The sequence below is a fragment of the Dermochelys coriacea genome, chromosome 4, assembly GCF_009764565.3.
Source record: "Dermochelys coriacea isolate rDerCor1 chromosome 4, rDerCor1.pri.v4, whole genome shotgun sequence".
NCBI classification, from domain to species: domain Eukaryota; kingdom Metazoa; phylum Chordata; order Testudines; family Dermochelyidae; genus Dermochelys; species Dermochelys coriacea.
The window spans coordinates 99,169,029-99,189,721 of record NC_050071.1 but is presented as its reverse complement, the minus strand read 5'-3'; the positions used below and the strand labels follow the sequence as shown (position 1 = coordinate 99,189,721).

General features: G+C 40.2%; 1 protein-coding gene across 1 annotated transcript in view; it reads right to left on the bottom strand.

The window, feature by feature from the left end:
• APBB2 (amyloid beta precursor protein binding family B member 2) overlaps nt 1–20,693 on the bottom strand; it is a 343,888-nt gene that overhangs the window by 153,890 nt on the left and 169,305 nt on the right. Inside the window, 1 exon segment of the mRNA XM_038400116.2 lies at nt 16,098–16,910. Within this exon segment, the coding sequence (XP_038256044.1) occupies nt 16,098–16,910 (813 nt within the window).

Below are 20,693 nucleotides of genomic sequence, written 5' to 3'. Positions count from 1 at the left end.
ATCGTTTCAGCATGTGCTTAATTTGCACTGATTTCAAATGTGGGCTTAAGTGCTTTGCTGAATAAGGTCAGGATTACTCCCGTACTTAAAATCGCTGACGTCAGGCCTATATCCCTATAAACAGCTGTGTAAATAACTGATTTTCCAGTTTGGTTACCAAACTGAAATAATAATTTAAAAAAAAGTTTTAGTTTTTGAGATTTTTAAAAATAAAATGGAAGTAAAACTCAAACCAAAAATTTATTTAGAATTGAAAAAATTGAATTTTTTTTTTCTTTTTCTTGGCTGAAAGTATTTGGCAAATTTGACACAGATTAGTGAAATATTTCAGTTGACCCAAATCTTTATTTGGGGTCGAAGGGGTAGAAATAAAGTTGAATGTTCACCCAGCTCTATTCCTGAGTAATGGAAAAGACTCCAACCAAAGCAGAGCTATTTCAGGCCATTGCACCGTCTGAATGGACTGCATGCACTCTCCATAACATCATACCCAATAACTACATTTAAAGAACATTATTTAGGTTATAAAGTTAAACATTTAAAAGTTAGGAAATGCCAGAATTAAGATTGCCTGTGTAACTGTAATTCAGCCTCCTTGCATGTAATCTCTGTGATTTTTTTCTATCAGGGGCCACTAACCCACAGGAAAAATCAGTGGCGGGCCATACAGCCCAGCGGCTGGGGGTGGGTGGGGCGGAAAGGCTCGGGGCTTCCCTTAGGCTCCAGGATGGGGTCAGAAATGAGGGGTTCAGGGTGCGGGAGGGGGCTCTGGGCTGAGGCAGAGGGTTGGGGGTGCAGGCTCCGGTGTGGGGCTACGGATGAGGGGTTTAGGGTGCAGGAGGGGGCTCTGGGCTGGGGCCCAGGGGCTTGGAGTGTGGGATGGGGTGCGGGCTCTGGCCAGGTGGCGCTTACCTCAGGCAGCTCCAAGTCGGTGCAGCAGGACTAAAGCAGCAGGGCTAAAGCAAGCTCCCTGCCAGCTGGGATTCTGCACTACTTCCAGAAGCGGCTGCCACGTCCAGCGCCTAGGTGGAGAGGCCAGGGGGCTCTGCGCAGTGCGTGCTGACCACACCCGCCTACAGGCTCCACCTCCACAGCTCCCATTGACTGCGGTTCCTGGCCCTCAATCCCTCACTCTCACAGAATCCATCTGAAAACAGCTCTGGAAACTAGACTAGCCTACATGACTGCCTATATTTGGCTACCTACTGCTTCAAACCACCTATTAAATTCTGAACTTAAGTACATAAGAATGGCCCTACTGGGTCAGACCAAAGGTCCATCTAGCTCAGTATCCTATCTTCTGACAGTGGCCAGTGTCAGGTGCCCCAGAGAGAATGAATAGAACAGGTAATCATCAAGTGATCCATCCCCTCTCATTCATTCCCAGCTTCTGGCAAACAGAGGCTAGGGACACCATTCCTGCCCATCCTGGCTAATAGCCATTGATTGACCTATCTAGTTCTTTTTTGAACCCTGTTATGGTCTTGGCCTTCACAACATCCTCTGGCAAGGAGTTCCACAGGTTGACTGTGCATTGTGTGAAGAAATTGCCCTAGGATCTACTGGTCCTTGTGTCCTATTCTATCAAGAGGAATAGCAGTTCCTTTTCATCTTTCTACAGATTTCAGTATCCACCTTATGAGCATGGACCAAGTGGACTGAATTTTGGCAGGAATTCTATGCAGCTTAGAAAAATGCTGAGGCATAGATTTATCAGGTCAATCTCACTCATATTTCACTCTTTTTTTCACAGCTTTATGTGCTGGAAGCAATTTTTTGAAGTCTGATGTTAATTAGCATTGGATCTTTGCCTGTTTCTTTAATATCCTCTAGACTGTCTTCTTTAATATCCTCTAGACACAGACATTTGGACACATTTCTTACAGATAGAACCTGTTTATAAATTATCTTACTCTCTGGCTTCTCTTCTTCAGACACTGATCCTTCCTCCTCACTCTAAGCTAGAGTTGTGAAACATACTACCCTAAATCTAAGCACAGAAGAGCTTCTGGAACAAGATGCAGTCAATCTTATGAAGGAAGCTTAGGGTCTGGAATTATTCTCATTCATGACTGAGAAAAACAAAGCTCGAAAAGCTTAGAAAAACAGCTTGTGAGGTCAGGAAAAAGGAAAGTCAAGATAACCACTGCTTCTTAAATTTTATTTTCACTGGACATATGCCTTGCTTCCCCTAAAAAGTATTTTAAAAAATCTTTCACATTAGCATAATATACTGTAATCCCAAATAAAAGGGAAAAATAATATCTGTTAAAGATACAGTGCAAGACCAGTAAATTGCATTACAAAGCCAGATAGAACAGGATTCTGAAGACACTGTCAGTTGCTATAGCTTCAATCCTCTGATTAAAGCAATGCTATCAGTCATGTTTCTACATACTCTTGTCATAAAAGTTTATCTGCATAGCCTGCAACTTTCCCTTTTCCCTCTCAAATATTCTGTATTTTCCAGCTAACCAACAACAAGCTTTCGTTTAACCAACAGTTAACTATGGTACACAGAACTTCATTACATGCATTTGTAAAGCCCTCAACACTGTAGTACCTGAGCACTATCTGCATGATTAAAAAGAAGCACAGTATTTTCCTCCAAATAGGGAACTATAAATTTTGCCATGTGAATCAATAAAAATTTCCTCCTCTTCCCCCCCCCCAACAAAACCCAGGAGACCAACTGACAATAACATAAGCCAATTGACCAAATTCAGGTGCAGTTGGCAAGATCCTTAGCTGGTGTAAAGCCAACTGAAGTCAGTCGAGCTATGTCAGTTTACACCACTGATGTTCAGGCACAGTATATCTAAAGCATAGGCCTAAGTATAGGAGTGTGAAGTGTTGGACAAACCATCACAAGAAGAGAAGAAAAGGGGAAGCCAGTCCCATGCTGCATCACCTGCCAGCAATTTCACGGCTGGCAGCAGGACCCTCCGGCTGAAGGGAATTTTAAAAAGGGATTGAAGCAGACTCTGAAGGACCCTGACAGAGAAATCTAGATATGAAGCTGAGAAGATTTAGAAGTAAGCAGTCCTAAGGATGGAAATCTAGGAGCAACCAAGCCTGGAAAGAAGGCCTGACCTTTATTTTGTCTTATTATTTGTTTGTTAAATAAAGCCAAAGCTCAGGAAGGTAGTGAGTTTTTCTGTACACAGCAAGTATGGACTGTGCCTTAAAGGAGATAGAAAAAAGTCACTTCCTTGAAATAAGAGATTTATTTGCTAAAGGTTGGCTACATCGCTAAAGATGTGACTTGGGGTTATGTCCCACAAAGATTCTTCTAAGGCTTATACTTTGGTTCCTTCAAACCTGAAATGGTGCCAGACTACTTCGCAGGATAGCTGTCTGGGTCAAAACTTTCAGAATTCGGTGCCTAAAGTTAAGATAAATTCCTATTTAGGCACCAATTTTTACGAAGTAGCCTTATTTTCAAAGGGGCTGAACACTCTAATTTCTCTTTGACTTCAAGTCAGGCAATCTATTTAGGCATCTAAATAAGGATTTGGGTGGCTAAATTTAGAACCCAAATGTGAAAATTTTTTCCTGAACTACACTTCTCAAAAAAAGCAAGCAGGATTCGCCAGTATTATCAAACACCTGATTTTCCAAAGGCTTTGGATGTCCCTTTTTGTCACTGGAAAATTGGGGCTGTATAATTTATACAAGCATTATGTACGCAAAGATAGCATTCAGCATGCATCCAAAGATAGCTGTTCCAGTTCAATTTATCTTGTTCTCCTGCCAGTAGGTCCAAAGTATTTATCATTACTGGAAAACTGTACAAATAATTGATTGGCTGTTTAGAACAAAATTACCAAGTTAAAAACATTGTGAAGACATAAATCTAATCATCTGCATGCATCTTAAAAAGGGATAATTAAAGGTAGATGAATATGCAGTTAGTTACTCCGAGAGCACAGGAAGTTATACAGGTATATGCTGAAAACAAGAAGTAATAGAGATATTAAGAGTTATTTGGTACATAGGCAACAATTAGTCAAGTAAGTTTTTGGTACTATAAAATGTAAATCAATTGGTTAACAATTACCAGTAGCACGCAGACCAAAACCTATACCAGTATCTAAACAGATACTGTGTGGCATCAGTAAATAAACATTTAGAGCAATTTCCCTCTGGAGATCAGTGAGTACCTGATCTAATAAAGCCCATCTTTTCTAAAACCAGTCCTACAACTATCAAGGCTATAATATTATTTTCCTATCTCATATTTCCTCAATGTTGCCTAGTCACAACTTAATTGAAAACAATTCTATTGTGAACCTTGTTCTGGTGATGTATTTCCTAGCAGTTGTCATTAATATCCTGAATTGATGTCATTCTTCAGTTTTGAAGTCTTTGAGTTTGTTTTTGAGCACTAAACTGGGAGTAGGTTGGGGTTTTTGTAAATCAAAGTACATGTGGACAGTATTAGGCATGCTCTTATGTATGTGAGTTGCTTGATATTATTTGCTGAAGTTTGGAAGAACTGGTTCTCTGACTTCTTTGCAATCCTGTAAAAGTTTCTATTTGACTTGTCTTTTTTTCACACCAAGGAAACACAGAAATGTGCTTTGAGACAACAGAACATGTTTGTTAGGTATGTCTGAAAAACATACCATGTTAGGGACAAATATGAATCTTGTAAAGACATTCACTTTAACAATGTCAAAGCTACCTATTACATTTAGTGGCAGAACTGACCATCTTTCTAAATATTTTTGCATGGTTTCATATCTGCTGAAGTTTTTTTTATCATATAGAAATATTATGTCTGTATGTATTTGTCATAAATAGAAAGGGAATGGTAAACACCTTTAAAATCACTCCTGGCCAGGGGAAAAACCCTTTCACCTGCAAAGGGTTAAGAAGCTAGGATAACCTCGCTGGCACCTGATCAAAATGACCATCGAGGAGACAAGATACTTTCAAAGCTGGGGGGAGGGGGGAGAGAGAAACAAAGGCTCTCTCTGTGTGATGCTTTTGCCGGGAACAGAAAAGGAATGGAGTTTTTAACTTAGTAAGTAATCTAGCTAGATATGTGTTAGATTCTGTTTTGTTTAAATGGCTGATAAAATAAGCTGTGCTGAGTGGAATGTATATTCCTGTTTTTGTGTCTTTTTGTAACTTAAGGTTTTGCCTAGAGGGATTCTCTGTGTTTTGAATCTGATTACCCTGTAAGGTATTTACCATCCTGATTTTACAGAGGTGATTCTTTTACTTTTTTTCTTCAATTAAAATTCTTCTTTTAAGAACCTGATTGCTTTTTCATTGTTCTTAAGATCCAAGGGTTTGGGTCTGTGTTCACCTATGCAAATTGGTGAGGATTTTTATCAAGCCTTCCCTAGGAAAGGGGGTGTAGGGTTTGGGGAGGATTTTGGGGGGAAAGACGTTTCCAAGCAGACTCTTTCCCTATTATATATTTGTTAGACGCTTAGTGGTGGCAGCAATAAAGTCCAAGGGCAAAAGGTAAAATAGTTTGTATCTTGGGAAAGTTTTAACCTAAGCTGGTAAAAATAAGCTTAGGGGGTTTTCATGCATGTCCCCACATCTGTACCCTAGAGTTCAGAGTGGGGAAGGAACCTTGACAGTATTATAAGTCCAATATACCATGCTCCATTTACAAGATTCAAGCTCCTGATTCTCAAGGGAGAGTTTCATTATGATAACATCTGTATGGGATTTTCAGTGATTAAATTGAAACTCTGTGTTTCCTTAGAGACCACTGGCAATAAGGCTTTGGTTTAGTGATGTACTGTAAAGGAGACCACTATCTTCAAAATACAGACATTTTATTTTTGATAGCCTTTATATGTATAGCTTGCACCAGAGAGCAAAACTGTATTGTGTTGGACAGAGGTTCATCAGCCAAGATGAACAGAGGGAATAATGACCACACTTGGCTAGGGCCCCTGTTCAGCCCCAAGGGTTCTAAATTCAGGCCATTAATTTGGATTGTTGAAGTGTGGGCAGAGCTTAGGGCTCTGATCCTAACGGAAGAGGAGAAGGACTTTGGAGTATTGGTTGATCATAGGATGACTATGAGCTGCCAATGTGATATGGCTGTGAAAAAAGCTAATGTGGTTTTGGGATGCATCAGAAGAGGCATTTCCAGTACAGATAAGGAGGTTTTAGTACCATTATACAAGGCACTGGTGAGACCTCACCTGGAATACTGTGTGCAGCTCTGGTCTCCCATGTTTAAAAAGGATGAATTCAAACTGGAGCAGGTACAGAGAAGGGCTACTAGGATGATCCGAGGAATGGAAAACTTGTCTTATGAAAGGAGACTTAAGAAGCTTGGCTTGTTTAGCCTAACTAAAAGAAGGTTGAGGGGAGATATGATTGCTCTCTATAAATATATCAGAGGGATAAATACAGGAGAGGGAGAGGAATTATTTCAGCTCAGCACCAATGTGGACACAAGAACAAATGGGTATAAACTGGCCACGAGGAAGTTTAGACTTGAAATTAGACGAAGGTTTCTAACCATCAGAGGAGTGAAGTTTTGGAATAGCCTTCCAAGGGAAGCAGTGGGGGCAAAAGATCTATCTGGTTTTAAGATTCTACTCGATAAGTTTATGGAGGAGATGGTATGATGGGATAATGTGATTTTGGTAATTAATTGATCTTTAAATATTCAGAGTAAATAGGCCTAATCCCCTAAGATGGGATATTAGATGGATGGGATCTGAGTTACCCAGGAAAGAATTTTCTGTAGTATCTGGCTGGTGAATCTTGCCCATATGCTCAGGGTTTAGCTGATCACCATATTTGGGGTTGGGAAGGAATTTTCCTCCAGGGCAGATTGGAGAGGCCCTGGAGGTTTTTCGCTTTCCTCTGTAGCATGGGGCATGGGTGACTTGAGGGAGGCTTCTCTGCTCCTTGAAGTCTTTAAACCATGATTTGAGGACTTCAATAGCTCAGACATAGGTGAGGTTTTTCGTAGGAGTGGGTGGGTGAGATTCTGTGGCCTGCGCTGTGCAGGAGGTCGGACTAGATGATCAGAATGGTCTCTTCTGACCTTAGTATCTATGAATCTATGAATCTGTGATCCATCAGAATACTTCATCTCTTAAATCCTATAAGATTTAATGCTTCAAACAAGTGTGACCATTTTAGGCCCAGATCCTCCAAAGATTTAAGCACACACAGAAATTATCTTGCTGAAGTCAATGGGACTATTGCAGGCATTAAGTTATACAAATAAACACGGGCTTAAGTTTTTGCAAAACCAGGGCATTGTTCTGTTAAACGTTTTTTCTGTATCTAGTAAAGGCACAAAGGACAATCTACTCGGGCTGATCAAAGTTTTTCACTGAAACTGTTTTTCAGTTGGGTTTTCAATTAAAGTGAAATATTTCATGAGAAGTATCTTCTTTCCTTTGATACACTTGCCTTGTCTGTCGGGGGAGCACAGTGCTGGTCTGCTGTTCACCAAGCCATGGAAGCTGGTCTATAGTTCTTTTGGGGTGAATTAACACTGTAGAAGAGGCCTTATTTTGTTCTAGGAATGATTTTATAAACATCTGCCCCAGATACACCAGGGTTTGGCATATGATAAGAACTTCAATTACACCTAAAGCTTTGGGGTTTCTAATTGTTTTGTAAGGATATCTGCCTCTCAGTCAGTCTGGCCATTTTTCTTTTGTTAAGCACTGAATTATAACAGGAAAGTCAGAGTGTTCCTGTTCATTCTAAGGGCAGGTCTACACTTAAAACACTGCAGTGATGCACCTGCATGGCTTCAGTGGAGACGCTACCTTTGCCAACAGGAAGACTTCTCTCATCGGCATAGGTACTCCACCTCCTCCAGAGATGGTAGCTATGTCGATAATGCAATAAATACAATTATGCTACCACAAGTACAGCTTTAAGAGATTCCTGTATATACTGGGGACACTTCATTATTACGAATTTGGGGGGAGGTGTAGTTTGAAGATACAGAATTTTTTTTTTGAAGTCTTTGATTTGCACAACCCTTAATAGCAAACTGTTCTATTGCCAGGATTTTGGTAAACAGTTTAAATTAACTGTAGGGACAAGAAGATAGAAAATTATCTGGAAGAAAGGAGAGGAGGATATTGCTCTCTGATTTCCAGTAGATATGTTCTAGGAAGAAGAAAATGTCCCTTTTACAGTATACTTTTGTGTGTGGTGAAATGCTAAGTGTATTCTCTATCTTGGACACGAGTATTTCTCCAGGCATCTGTTAGGCCAATTTCTTTAACAGGATTAAGTGTATTGGAAATCTTATTCTTCTCTCCTTCCTAAGCAAACTATTGTCTGCTTTTGCATCTCTTTTCTTTGTTACCTCTTGTGAGGCAGTGGAAATTTTCTGCAATATTTTTGTGATGCTCATATGTGCCTCAGTTTCCCCTCTGCACTTTCCATTGCTTCCCCATGGTTTCAAAAAGGGTTAAAAAGCTGCTCTTGGGACAGAGCAGGAGACATGAAGTGTTTTGTTACATAACTGTCTCAGGTGGAATGAATGGATCATTAAGGACTCACTGGAGGATCCGGAAAAAAACAAATGGGAGCCCCAACTACTGGATGGACTGACTGGCCGACATCTATCCAAAGGAATCTGCAGCAGGCAGAACATGTGAACTCAGCATAGCTCGGCAGGAGGGGATAAGGGCTGGCTTTTGGACAAACTTAGCAGCTGTCTCCTGGGACTGACAGAGAGACAGATACAGAAATGGATTCCATAACAGTTTGGCTGGCTGATTGCTCTGGCTTACCTGTATGTAACCATGTCTTAATTTTAGTTCTGTATGCAAGCCTAAGGAATACGCAATGCTGTGTTCCAGTCGACTAGTAAACTCCACTCTGTTGGCTGCTTGCTTTCACTTTAAATACTCAGAGTGCTGTGCCCTGAAGGGTATAGCACAAGCCTCCCGCAGGAGTCTCGCTTGGCTAGATTTACTGCAGGGAGCCACAGAGAGAGAAAGGATTCACTGGTGCTGGAAGGCCCAGTTTTGGAGTCTTGGAGGCCTGAGGAACTGTTCTGCGGAACTTGGGGCCCAGCCACTAAAAGGGTCGCTCCCAAGCCCTTGGGCAGGTTTTAGAAATTTTGGTGGTGCCCAGAATACCCAGAACTCTCCCCCCTGCAAACTCCCCACACACACCTGCCAAAGGCTCTGGGAGGGAGTTTGGGTGGCGGAGGGGGTCTGGGGTTCAGGCGATTGAGGTGCACGAGGGGGTGGGGATACAGCCACTGAGAGGGAGTTTGGATGCAGAAGGGGTGAGAGGGGTCACTCTGGGAGGGAGTTTGGTGGGGGACGGGGTCTGGGGTGCAGGCTCTGGGATGGGGATGGGGCAGAGGATTGGGGTGCGGGGTGCAGGCTCTGGGAGGGAATTTGGGTGCAGAAGGGGTGAGAGATCTGGCTCTGGTAGGGAGTTTGGGGACAAAAGTAGGTGTAGGGGAGGGGTGGGAGTGCAAGAGGGAGTTAGGGGGTAGGGTGTGCGGGGTTCAGGATGGGGGTGCGGGAGGGGGTGAGGGGTGCAGGTTCTGGGAGGGAGTTTGGGAGCGAGAGGAGGTGCGGGGATGGGGGTGCAGGAGGAAATCTGGGGGGCTGAAGGGTATATTTGCGGAGGGGGTGTGGGTGCAGGCTCTGGAAGTGTACGGGGGGATTCAATGCTTACCTGGGCCATCCCCTCCGTCAATGGCTCCTAGTCAGGGCAGGCCGGGGGGGGGGGTCTCCTCATGGTGCTGTCTCCAGGCACCGTCCCTGAAGCTTCCATTGGCTGCAGGGACGTTTGGGGCTGGGACAGCACATAGCGGCACAACCCCCTCCCGTTGCAGCAACAACTAATTACTTTTACAAATCTGGGCCTTACAGCCTCTCCCTCACCAGAATCTGAGTCTATACATTCCCCACTAGTTTTTCAGTGTAACAGCAGAAAGCAAAATAAGAACAAAATAAAAGATATTCAAAAAATGGACACTGCCACTTCAGCTATGGATCAGAATTTAAACCAAATTAAAAATTTATAAATTAAGTGAACAAATGTTTAATATTAAATTAAAAAAGAAAACCTTTTTCCACCTTCTTTTCTGAAAAGCAGCCTTCCAAAGGATAAGCTAGAAGTATTCCTTGAGATTCTTTAAGACCAGCTTCTCCAGCCCATTAGGCATCTTGAAGTGGCCAGATATGGCCAATGGAGAATTCTGCCTGTGCAAGTGTCCACTGACACAATTCTGGTGGAGGTGGCTTTGCCACTCCCTCTGGCAGCTGTCCCCTGAACCCCAGTGTGGGTCAGAGGGGGAAGGAGGCATGTTGGGAGAGTTCTGGTGGGTATTGCTTCATAAATAACAAATCAATTTATTAACAGTGATTAATTTGCTTTAGCACATCTGTGTAAGGTAGGGATTGCACCCATTTTACAGATAAATGGAGTGAGTTAGAAGTATAAAAGGTCCAATCCTGCTTCTATTAGAGTCCATGGCAAAGTTCCTATTAAACTAAATGTGAGAACGATTATCCCCTAAGGGACCTATAAACTTGGCCACTGCCTCTCTGTGCTGAGGAGTTGATAGGCCATCCCTGAGCATCTCCCTCCTTCTCCTTACTGGAAGAAGAAGGGGCTAGGGTGATGCTGGAAGCCATCTTGACCATCACTTCCCCTTGATACAATGGAGGGAACAGAATGAAAATATTTTCCCCTCATCACAGGGAACAGAGGGACATATTTAATGTCTCCCTGCCTGCAATGATCTCAGTAGATCGGCACGGGTTGCTTGGAGCTGCAGAGTTTCTGGAAAATCCTCATAACCTTTCTGGGACCTGAATTTCACCATCTGGTAAGTGCTGGAACAGACTCACACGAAGTCAGATTAACATATTCTGAGCATGCTGAGAAATAACAAGTTTTGTCCAATTAAAAAAAGGAAGAAGGTATCTTTTTCATTTAAGAGTGACTGAATGGCTGAAAAACTGACAGTTAAAACCTGACAGATGAGATCATGTTTATACCTTTTGCTAGCAGGAAGAGTAGGCATTGCCAAACAAGAGATTAAATATTACCTATTTTTAAAATAACATTTCATAGCAGTGACTGCTGGCTTTACAGTCACTTATATTTTAAAAAAAGAAAACATTGAAGGATGTCTTTTTTTAATAGATGCAGATTATGTTGTTATACTATCTTATGCTGCAAATCCAAAAAGTTTAAAGTGGAGGATGTATTTCACTATACATATTAGTACCAGTCTTTTACTTATTTCCCCCCTTTTACCAAAATGTGATTTTACTTGTAAATAGCAGAGAGTCTGCATTTAAAAACATTGTTCATGTTTATCATCTCTCAGTTATATCCACTCCCCAATACAAACACACACACACACAATGGAGGACAGCCACTTAGGGTATGTCTACATTGCAGTTAGACTATGGCTGGCTCAAAGTTTGTGGGCTGGGACAAAGGGGCTGTCTAATTGCAGTGCAAATGTTCAGTCTTGGCCTGCAGCCGGAGCTTTGGGACCCTCCCACCTCCTAGGGTCCTAGAGCCTGCGCTTCAGCCTGAGCATCTACACCAAGGATGGCCAAACTTACTGACCCTCTGAGCCGCATACGACTGTCTTCAGAAGTTCTAGAGTCGGGGTGTGCCTGCAGGAGCTTGGTGCTTCAGCCCTGCAGGAGGCGCCTGCTGGGGCTTGGGACTTCAGCTCTGCTGCCGCTGAAGCCCCAAACCCCGGCAGGCACACCCCACAGGGCTGAAGCCCTGAGCCCCTCCTCCCTGATGGGCAGAAGCCCCTACTCCACCACCCTGCTGCAAGGCAGAAGTCCTGAGCTCCCCCACCCCCGAGTCTGGTAAGTGGACAATGGGGGAGGGGACCTCCGCGAGCCACACTTAAAAACGGCTCACGAGCCACAGTTTGGCCACCCCTGGTCTACACAACAATTAAACAGCCCCATGAGCCTGAGTCAACTGGCATGGGCCAGCTGTGGGTTTTTAATTGCAGTGTAAACATACGCCTATTTTCTCTGTTTACTGTATTTAGCACCTTGTGTAACAAGTCTTGAGAGACTGAGTTCATTTAGAACAAGAATGTGCATTCATTAATCTTTGTACACAATATGTAAAAGTTTGAATCAACAAATTAAAATGATCGTTACAATGTTGCATGTGGGTTAGAAGTCTTAAACAGTATTTATTATAAAAAAAAAAGTTATTATGAGATGGTTCACTAACTAAATCAGCAGAGTTATTCTACTTCCCAACATCCGAGGACATCATATTGGTCTAAATTTAAAACCCTTCCTTGCCACAAGTTCAGGGTATGCAAGAATATTGTAGCTTTCAAACCTAGATTCTCACGTTTCCAGTTCTGCAACCAATGACATGCCCATTTTGTTCAAACTAATATTAAATTTTATTTACTGTTTCATTAAGAAATATTTTTTCCATGAAATTCAGAGGGTGGAAAATAATAGAAATAAAATTACTCAGAGGAAAACAACAAAATGCTCCTTTAACATCATGGCAATATGTATCTGAATTACAAATTAACACTGAACACCTATTTTAAGGTATTGAGTGCTCTTTGAAACTAGAATTTTTCCCTTTTACTAATGGAATCTATAGAATTTTAACAATAGGAAGAGTTTTTCCTTCTCACAGCATGTAAAACTACATCCAGAAGTTTTTGTTGTTTTCAGCCTAAATCACTTCTAAGAGAAAAATAAGGTACAGCTAAATGCACACAAACACATGCCACCAATAAGCCTGACACATTTTAAAGTCTGAAGAGTCCATTGTTTTGAAAATTTCCCATCTCTCTAAAGCTGTCAAGAACAAAATTTATTTCACAATGTTGCACTGCAGCAGTTTTAAAAAAAGAAAAAAAACAAGGAACACTAGCTTTATGTACGATGAAATATTAATTTTCAAAAATGCTCTGATTCCCTAAGGTACAGAGATACCACACGAAATCATACACCCTATGCTGGTTCACTAATTTTACAACATTTAGAAATTATTACTTATTCCTCAACTCACCCCAAAAATCAACTATTAATCCCTTACAAATTGCTTCTACCTGGATTAGATTCAATTCAACTCCAAACCTAATTAAAAATCTATAGAAAGACTCAATAAGGCTCTGGATCAGCCCTTTAAAATAAAATTTCACCCACTGCAGGGACCATTAAAATATTAAAAAAATATTACTTGATCTCTCACTGTTTCTGAAGCACGCATCTCTGCAATATCTAGTAGCTGCCAATTTGTAGGCCAGATATAAATTAAATCATGATGTACAGTAAGCATTTGTGGATTAAAGACCCCCCAATACCTTCACTATCTACTAGGAAATGATCAGATAAAAGCATAGGTGGTTAAGATGAAAACCACCCAAAACTGTTCTTCACCCCTTTATGAAAAAGGCAAGTTCAGATCATTCACCGGATTTATCAGCCAATACAGATGTTCACACCTTATTTTACAATCCTAGCAGCTAGATAAATGGACTTGATAAATGGACTAGATCATGGGCCACAGACTCCTGTGGATACCCCATGATCCAAATCACTAAAGACATCTGTGAATGGAGTCACGGCTGAGAACTACTTTCAGAAAATGTGCTTGATATTAAATATGTCTAAAGATACTTCCAGGAATCATGATTTTTGCTGTTTTTACTAGTGGAAGATTTTCCCCCCCAAAATTGGAGCTGCTGATACTCAACATCTTTAAAAAAAATCAGGCTTTAACTGTCTTACAAAGCACCAGTCATGACATCCATGAGCCACTGCAAAGGAAAATACCACATTTGGCTTCTTGACCTCTTTCTGTCACATCAACAAACTATCCACTCTAGAAGATGCCAAAGGTGAATTAAAGATGGTAAATTAGCATAACACTTGGGTGTTTTAGTGCTCTGGGAGCTTTAAAATGGGCACTAATGATTAAAATGGGCACTAATGGTTAAAATCCTTAAATTTGCACACAAAAAAAAACAACTTAACTTCTTAGGAAAAACATTTTAAGAACAAAGAAATTGCCATACTGGATCAGACCAGTGTTTCATTTAGTTCAGTGTTCCATCTCCGACACTGACCAGTACTAGAAGCTTCACAGGACGGGGAAAGAAACCCTTATATTACATGAAGTGACTGTTTTCTGAAATTTTTCTCAACAGTTTCTCTCAATCTTCTAAATATTATTTTCCTGCAGTTCAAGTATAAAGGAATAAAAAAGTTCAGGAGTGAAATTCTGGTCCAACTGACTTCAGTGAGGCCATGATTTCACCCCAGAAACTATAGCAGTCTAGGCAGTCCGTCACAGAAATCCCACTTCACTGCACAATGAAAGTGCTCATTCTGAGGGAAGAAATGGATTGGAGAGCCTAAAGTTACCATTTTCAGAAGCTGGCATTACTTCTGCTTACATTGTCCCCGTTTAACAACATTAGCTCTTAAAAATGATACCTGCTTACATTTCACTGAGAGGGGAGATCATTTACTACTGCTTTTGTTCATGGGAGAGGGACAATTGTTTTTTGGGGCTGGGGCGGGTCGTCACAATATAAAAACTATTTTTAAATGAAAACTTACATTCCACAATAAAGAAAAAAATCCAGAAATTGCTCAAAGGCTCTAAAGGTTACAAAATAAAAGAGCTTCTTTGTACCCACAATTCTCCACGGCCTCATCCGTGGAGACTGTCAATTATGCAGAGAGCTAATGAACACAATATTAAACAATTTAATCAAAGATATACTGTAAATGCCACTAACATTTTCTTCAGCTAGTTTCTTGCTTCAGACAACAAAGACGCAGACTGTACATGATGTACACTAAGAAAGAATATCAAAACAGAAATTGAGATCTTATTACACTGACCACGTCTACTCTAACAAAGAGAAATCTCTTTAACCCTAGATATTACCGCAATACAATAATAATAATTATTAATAATGGAGAAAGATCAAATCCAACTAAAGTTACTACACCTGGTATTAAGGGCTTATTCAGAGTTTTTGTTCATTTGTTTTATATTTTTAATTTTTACAGTTATAGAGCCAAATATACCACAGGGTTAACTAGGCACAACTCTAATGAAATCACAGGAGTTGCATGCAGCTGTGAATTTGGCCAAAAATGCACTGTTGAACAATTTTGATATAAAACTACTGCACTCCCGTCGTGAAACACACTTGTAATACATATATAGCTTTGACAATTTCTTTGGCCCCAGATCACCTTTAGAGAGAACAGGATTTGCCTCCCCACAAACGAATATCCTTTTATACAAATCCAAATATAAAAAGGTGACAAAGTCCATTAACTACAGTAAATGAATTATTTGCAACTTTAAAAATAATATAGAAGAGCTGTAAATTGCAACAGTGCTACCGCAGTAGTTACCATTATTGTTCAAATAATTAATGGACCCCGGCTTTCAAAATGAGAAACCCAGTGATTTCAACTTCTGAATTAGCATACAGAACAGCAGAATACAGCATAAAATGCATTATTTAAATGTCAGATTTTTTTAAAGGATTTAGCATACCGATTTTTTTGTACTCATACACTATGTACCAGAATTACCAGCTAACATCACCATTAGTGCGTTAGATGCACCTTCTGTTTGTTTTAAATTAATAATTTCTCAACAACAAAGGGCTAGGTGTTTCATTAAAAGAAATGAATGATCATCATCTGGAACTGATTAAATACTTTGAATTTTAAAAAATTAAAGGTCAAATTTAGGATCTACCATCACTGAGACCTCAGCTGTGGTACCTGAGAGTGCCCCTTTTATAGAAGGTTGTCAGCTTTCTTAATTTTATGAAGAGCTATGTATTAGTCTCACCATTAGGTTTAGCTATGATTTACTTCATTCATATATTTCAGGGCCAGAAGGGACCATAATGATCATCTAATCTTACCTCGGGACTCATAACTCTCCCAAAACAAGCTACTGCTTGGTAAGGAGAATTGTAATGTCCCCTTTCTTCTCCCAGATTGTCTCACTTATCCCCAGCTGTCTATACAATGAGACTCAAGAGAAACAACAAACACATTTTTAAAGAATGATAGTTATTAAGAGTTGAGGGAAACGTTTCTTCACTTTTGTACCTGTTTCATCGGGTGAACTTGGAGAAGCACTGTCCTGCGATAACGTCGTCCAGCTGGAGTCTTCATCACTTGGAGCCAAATTTTGAATCCGATGTAATGCACAATCTGTTTTGGCTCCAGTTTTAGGATGGTCCTTCTTAGTCTCAGGACTTGATGATACAGTGGCTACTTGGCCATCTTCTGGACTGGACAGCTTGTTTTGTTTCTGAGGCAGCACATCCCCATTGACAATCATGGTAGACGCCTGGCTGTTACTTTGTGCCGCTTTCTCCTCTATCACTACATGGCTGTTCTCAAAATTTTGTTCAAGTTCCCTAGTTGATGTTTCCAGATCTGCATAGTAATTTAGGAAGCTCTTGCTCCTCCTAGGTTGAGAGGAGAATATTTCACAGCCTGCAGAATCCTGAGGGGTTGGCTCTTTACCTTCTAACTTCTCAGAAGTTATGTTTATGCCTGCAGTCATAGTGAGATTTTTGTTGGGATCCTGTTGCCCCTGTTCTGCTGCTTTTCTAAGCTGATTTTCTCCATTCTTCACCAGCTTTATATTGGCAGAGTTGTTCCCCAGAAGGGGCTGTGCTGCTGGATCCGAAAGGCCCATGGCGGTCTGAATGTTAGTTAATGCATATTTTTTCCTGCATTTTGGGGGAGTGCTGTTCTTTGTTTCTGTATGCTTTATTTCCGCATTCAATAGTTCATTATGGGAGGAGCGTAGGTTAAGAGTATTTGGGGGAGTGGCAGGATTATTACGATTCACAATGTCTGTTGTGCTATTACTTGCCATAAACACAGCCAACGCGTTCACACTGGAGTCAACTAGAAAAGAAAAAGAAATATTCATGAGATACATTAATTGTATACTCCTTGTAACAGAGCTTTTGGAAATGGGATATAATACTTTATGTAGTGTGCAAAGAATAGTTTCTACAAACTAAGCAGGAGGGAGAAGAGACACCTCAACAGAAAAGATCAGTTTATCAAACATGGAGGTCCAAAGGCAAAAAGGGTGGAGATGACATTGGGGAATGTTAAGTTGTTAAGAAAAGTATACAAGGTTTTTGACCCCAAATTTTACATTTTGCATGTTTGAGCTACTGTGTTCCAACTAGGTAAATTCTGGGGAGGGAGAGAAGTATTTTGCATCTGCTTTGCAGCCCTGAAGTTCATCATCCTCTCTCTCTCTCTCTCTCACTAAAACTTAAATGTTTCACCGCCTCATCAGCCAAGGAGTAGGGCAAGAATTTCTTTAGGACTCATTAGTAGCGAGTTGATGAATACCTGAAGAGTGAGTGGCCCTACAGACCAAAGCAAGACACTATTCCCTTTCCACCCTGGTAGAAATGAAACATTGTTATTGCTTATTTTAAGGCTGACTGGCAAAGCCAGCAATTGCCTCTTAACAGCTTCAAGAAATGTCCCACAGCTGTTTGCAAATTTTTTTGTACAGCTGTTTGCTAATTTTTTGGCAATTCTCTAGTGTTTTTATGCATGCATGCTATGCTATTTTGATAGCTATAGTGTTACATATTTAGCAACAATTTTTTTCACATCTGCACAAAAAACACAATTTGGCAAATTTATCCCTGATGTAATTCTACTGATTCCAAAGAAGTTACTCCAGGTTGAATGTGGCCCACTATTTTTATAGTTCACAACATCTTTTGCTATTGATAAGCTGTACTTCCAAAGGGAGACTGCATATATTCCGTAACTGGACTACAACATTCCTCTACTTTTCTTAGTGGTTTGCAACTTGTGGGTAAACTCTCAGCTTGTCTGAGACATTGCTCAAGCTTTCAGAGAACTATGCTTGGGCAGGGAGAGGATTTTCAGACTGTGATGAAATGATCAAGTAAAGGATTTTTTATTTAAAAAAAAAAGTAGCTTTTATTTCCTCTGCTGCCTACTGTCACTGCCATGGTAAAGTATGGCTCCCATCAATCATAATAAATACACCCTGAATGCTTCCTGTTACTCACTCTTTTGAGAAGCCAATTAGCAATCACTCCCTCTGACAGAGTATGAAGCACCGTCTCCGTCTCCGTTGTTCCTAGTTCTCAGACAGGGCTGATTTGCGATATAGCTGTTGCACAGTAAAATGTGGGGTTGGCTGTAGGTATATCCAGGGATAAAAAACTATAGTCTGAACCAGCCACTGGGAGAACTTTCTAGTTAAGATGTATTGCACCTTTGAGTATTCAATATGTGAAAGAAGAAACTACTGTAAAATGTGGATTTACCAAAAATTAAGAACTTGTGGGCTTTTTCTTTATATACAAAATAAGGAGCACTATATGAAAGGTTTACTTAAATTCAGGTATACTTGTTAACCTTACTGGTTTCAGAGTAGCAGCCGTGTTAGTCTGTATTCGCAAAAAGAAAAGGAGTACTTGTGGCACCTTATAGACTATTTGTTAGTCTATAAGGTGCCACAAGTACTCCTTTTCTTTTTGTTAACCTTACTGTTTAACTCATTTTCAAAATTACGTATTTCATTTAATTTAAACCTTAGAAAACAGATTAATGTATCCTTTACTCTCTCTTTTCCTCATAGACTTAGAGTAACTTCCAATCCTAAGGGGTGTTTTACAAAAGGGTTTAAATACACGATTTTTCATGATCTGATTACTGTGATTTCCTCAAATTCTGATCTGTTAGCCTTCTAACTTTAGTTTTAGTTATTTAGGTAATAATAAATGTGTATTTTTATTTTTGGAGGTTTCAAAAGTATCACAAAGTTTCTGAAATTTGTGTGCTTCCCACAGATAATTAAATACTTTTAAGAGTTGCCATCTCACATCTTGTCCATCAGATTGATACTTCAAGATGCAAAGTAATGTCATGACTCATCTGGTTGAGGTCTTAACATAAAGTTATGCACAAGGGCCCTCTGTTATAAAAGCATGTATGTAGATTTTTTTTGTCTTAGACATGAAGTTACTTGAATTTATTGATTTGCTTTTTTAATTTCTTTTGGTTTGGTTTTTAATTTATTTTGGTCTGTAGGCAATCTAGACGTTAAACATTCGTAGACTTTAAAAGGTCAGAAGGAATCATCGTGATTATCTTGTCTGACCTCCTGCACATTGCAGGCCACAAAACCTCACCAACCCACTTCTGACTTATAACCTATAAAAGATCCATAACCTCTGCTGAGTTACTTAAATCCTTACATCATGATTTAAAGACTTCAAGTTACAGAGAATCCACCATTTACATTAGTTTACATCCTGGCCCCATGCTGCTGATGAAGGTGAAAAATACCAGAGTCTCTGCCAATCTAACTTGGGGGAAAATTTCTTCTTGACCCCTAATATGACAATCAGTTAGACCATGAGTATATGGCAAGACCCAACAGCAAGACAGGGAAAGAATTCTCTGTAGTAACTCAGAGCCCTCCCCACCTAGTGTCCCATCATTGGCTGCTGGAGATATTTGCTGCTAGCAGTCGCAGATCAGTTACGTGCCATTATAGGCAGTCTCATCATATCATCCCCTCAATAAACCTATCAAGCTCAGTCTTGAAGTCAGTTAGGTTTTTTGCCCCCACTGTTTCCCTTAGAGGGGTGTTCCAGAACTTCACTTCTCTGATGGTTAGAAACCTGTGTCTCATTTCAAAACTAAACTTGTTGATGAGCAGATAATATCCATTTGTTCTTGTGTCCACATTGGCACTTAATTTAAATAACTCCTCTTCCTCCTTGGTATGTATTCCTCTGACATCTTTATAGATAGCAACCATATCTCCCCTCAGCCTTCTTTTGGTTAGGCTAACCAAGCCAAGCCCTTTGAGTCTCCTAAGTAGGTTTTCCATTCCTCTGATCACCCTAATTGCCCTTCTCTGCACCTGCTCCAGTTTGAATTCATCATTCTTAAACATGTGAGACCAGACATGCACATAGTATTCCAGATGAGGTCTCATCAGTGCCTTGTATAATGGTACTACCGCTTCCCTGTCTCTACTGGCAATACCTCACCTGATGCAACCTACGACTGCATTAGCCTTTTTCATGGCCGCATCACATTGGTGGCTCATTGTCATCCTGTGATCAACCAACACACTTGATGTAAAACTTTTAAGGAAAGGATAATTGTGACCCCTGCCAGTTTATGCCTGGTAGAGTGTCCAAAATTGCTATTATGGAGGCCAGTTTTTGAAATCAGAAAATCATAGTATATTTCAGTAAAATAAAATGTAAAATAATAATAATAATAATAATAATCTAACTATGACAACCTGAAATAAGATTACAATCTATATACACTTAATTAACAATTAATTAATATTGTTACAAGCAGGCACCCCAGTTGTGAAGATTCCAGTGTCCACTGCAATGTTTTTCTAACTACTTTTTGTCACGAACAGAATTCTTAAGAAAAATACATCTTCCTAGATGAAGTTCAAACACATCCTTCCACATGATTTACTCAGTCTCCAGTAGATTGCATTTCAAATGACAAAATCAACACATGGAGACATAAGTACAAAACAACATGATTATTAATCTACTCAGTAAAGTAAAGATCTACCATGAATATTGACTCATTCCTAGAAAGTGAATCGTGAGCTAAGGTTTTAAATGGCTCAACATGAAGTTA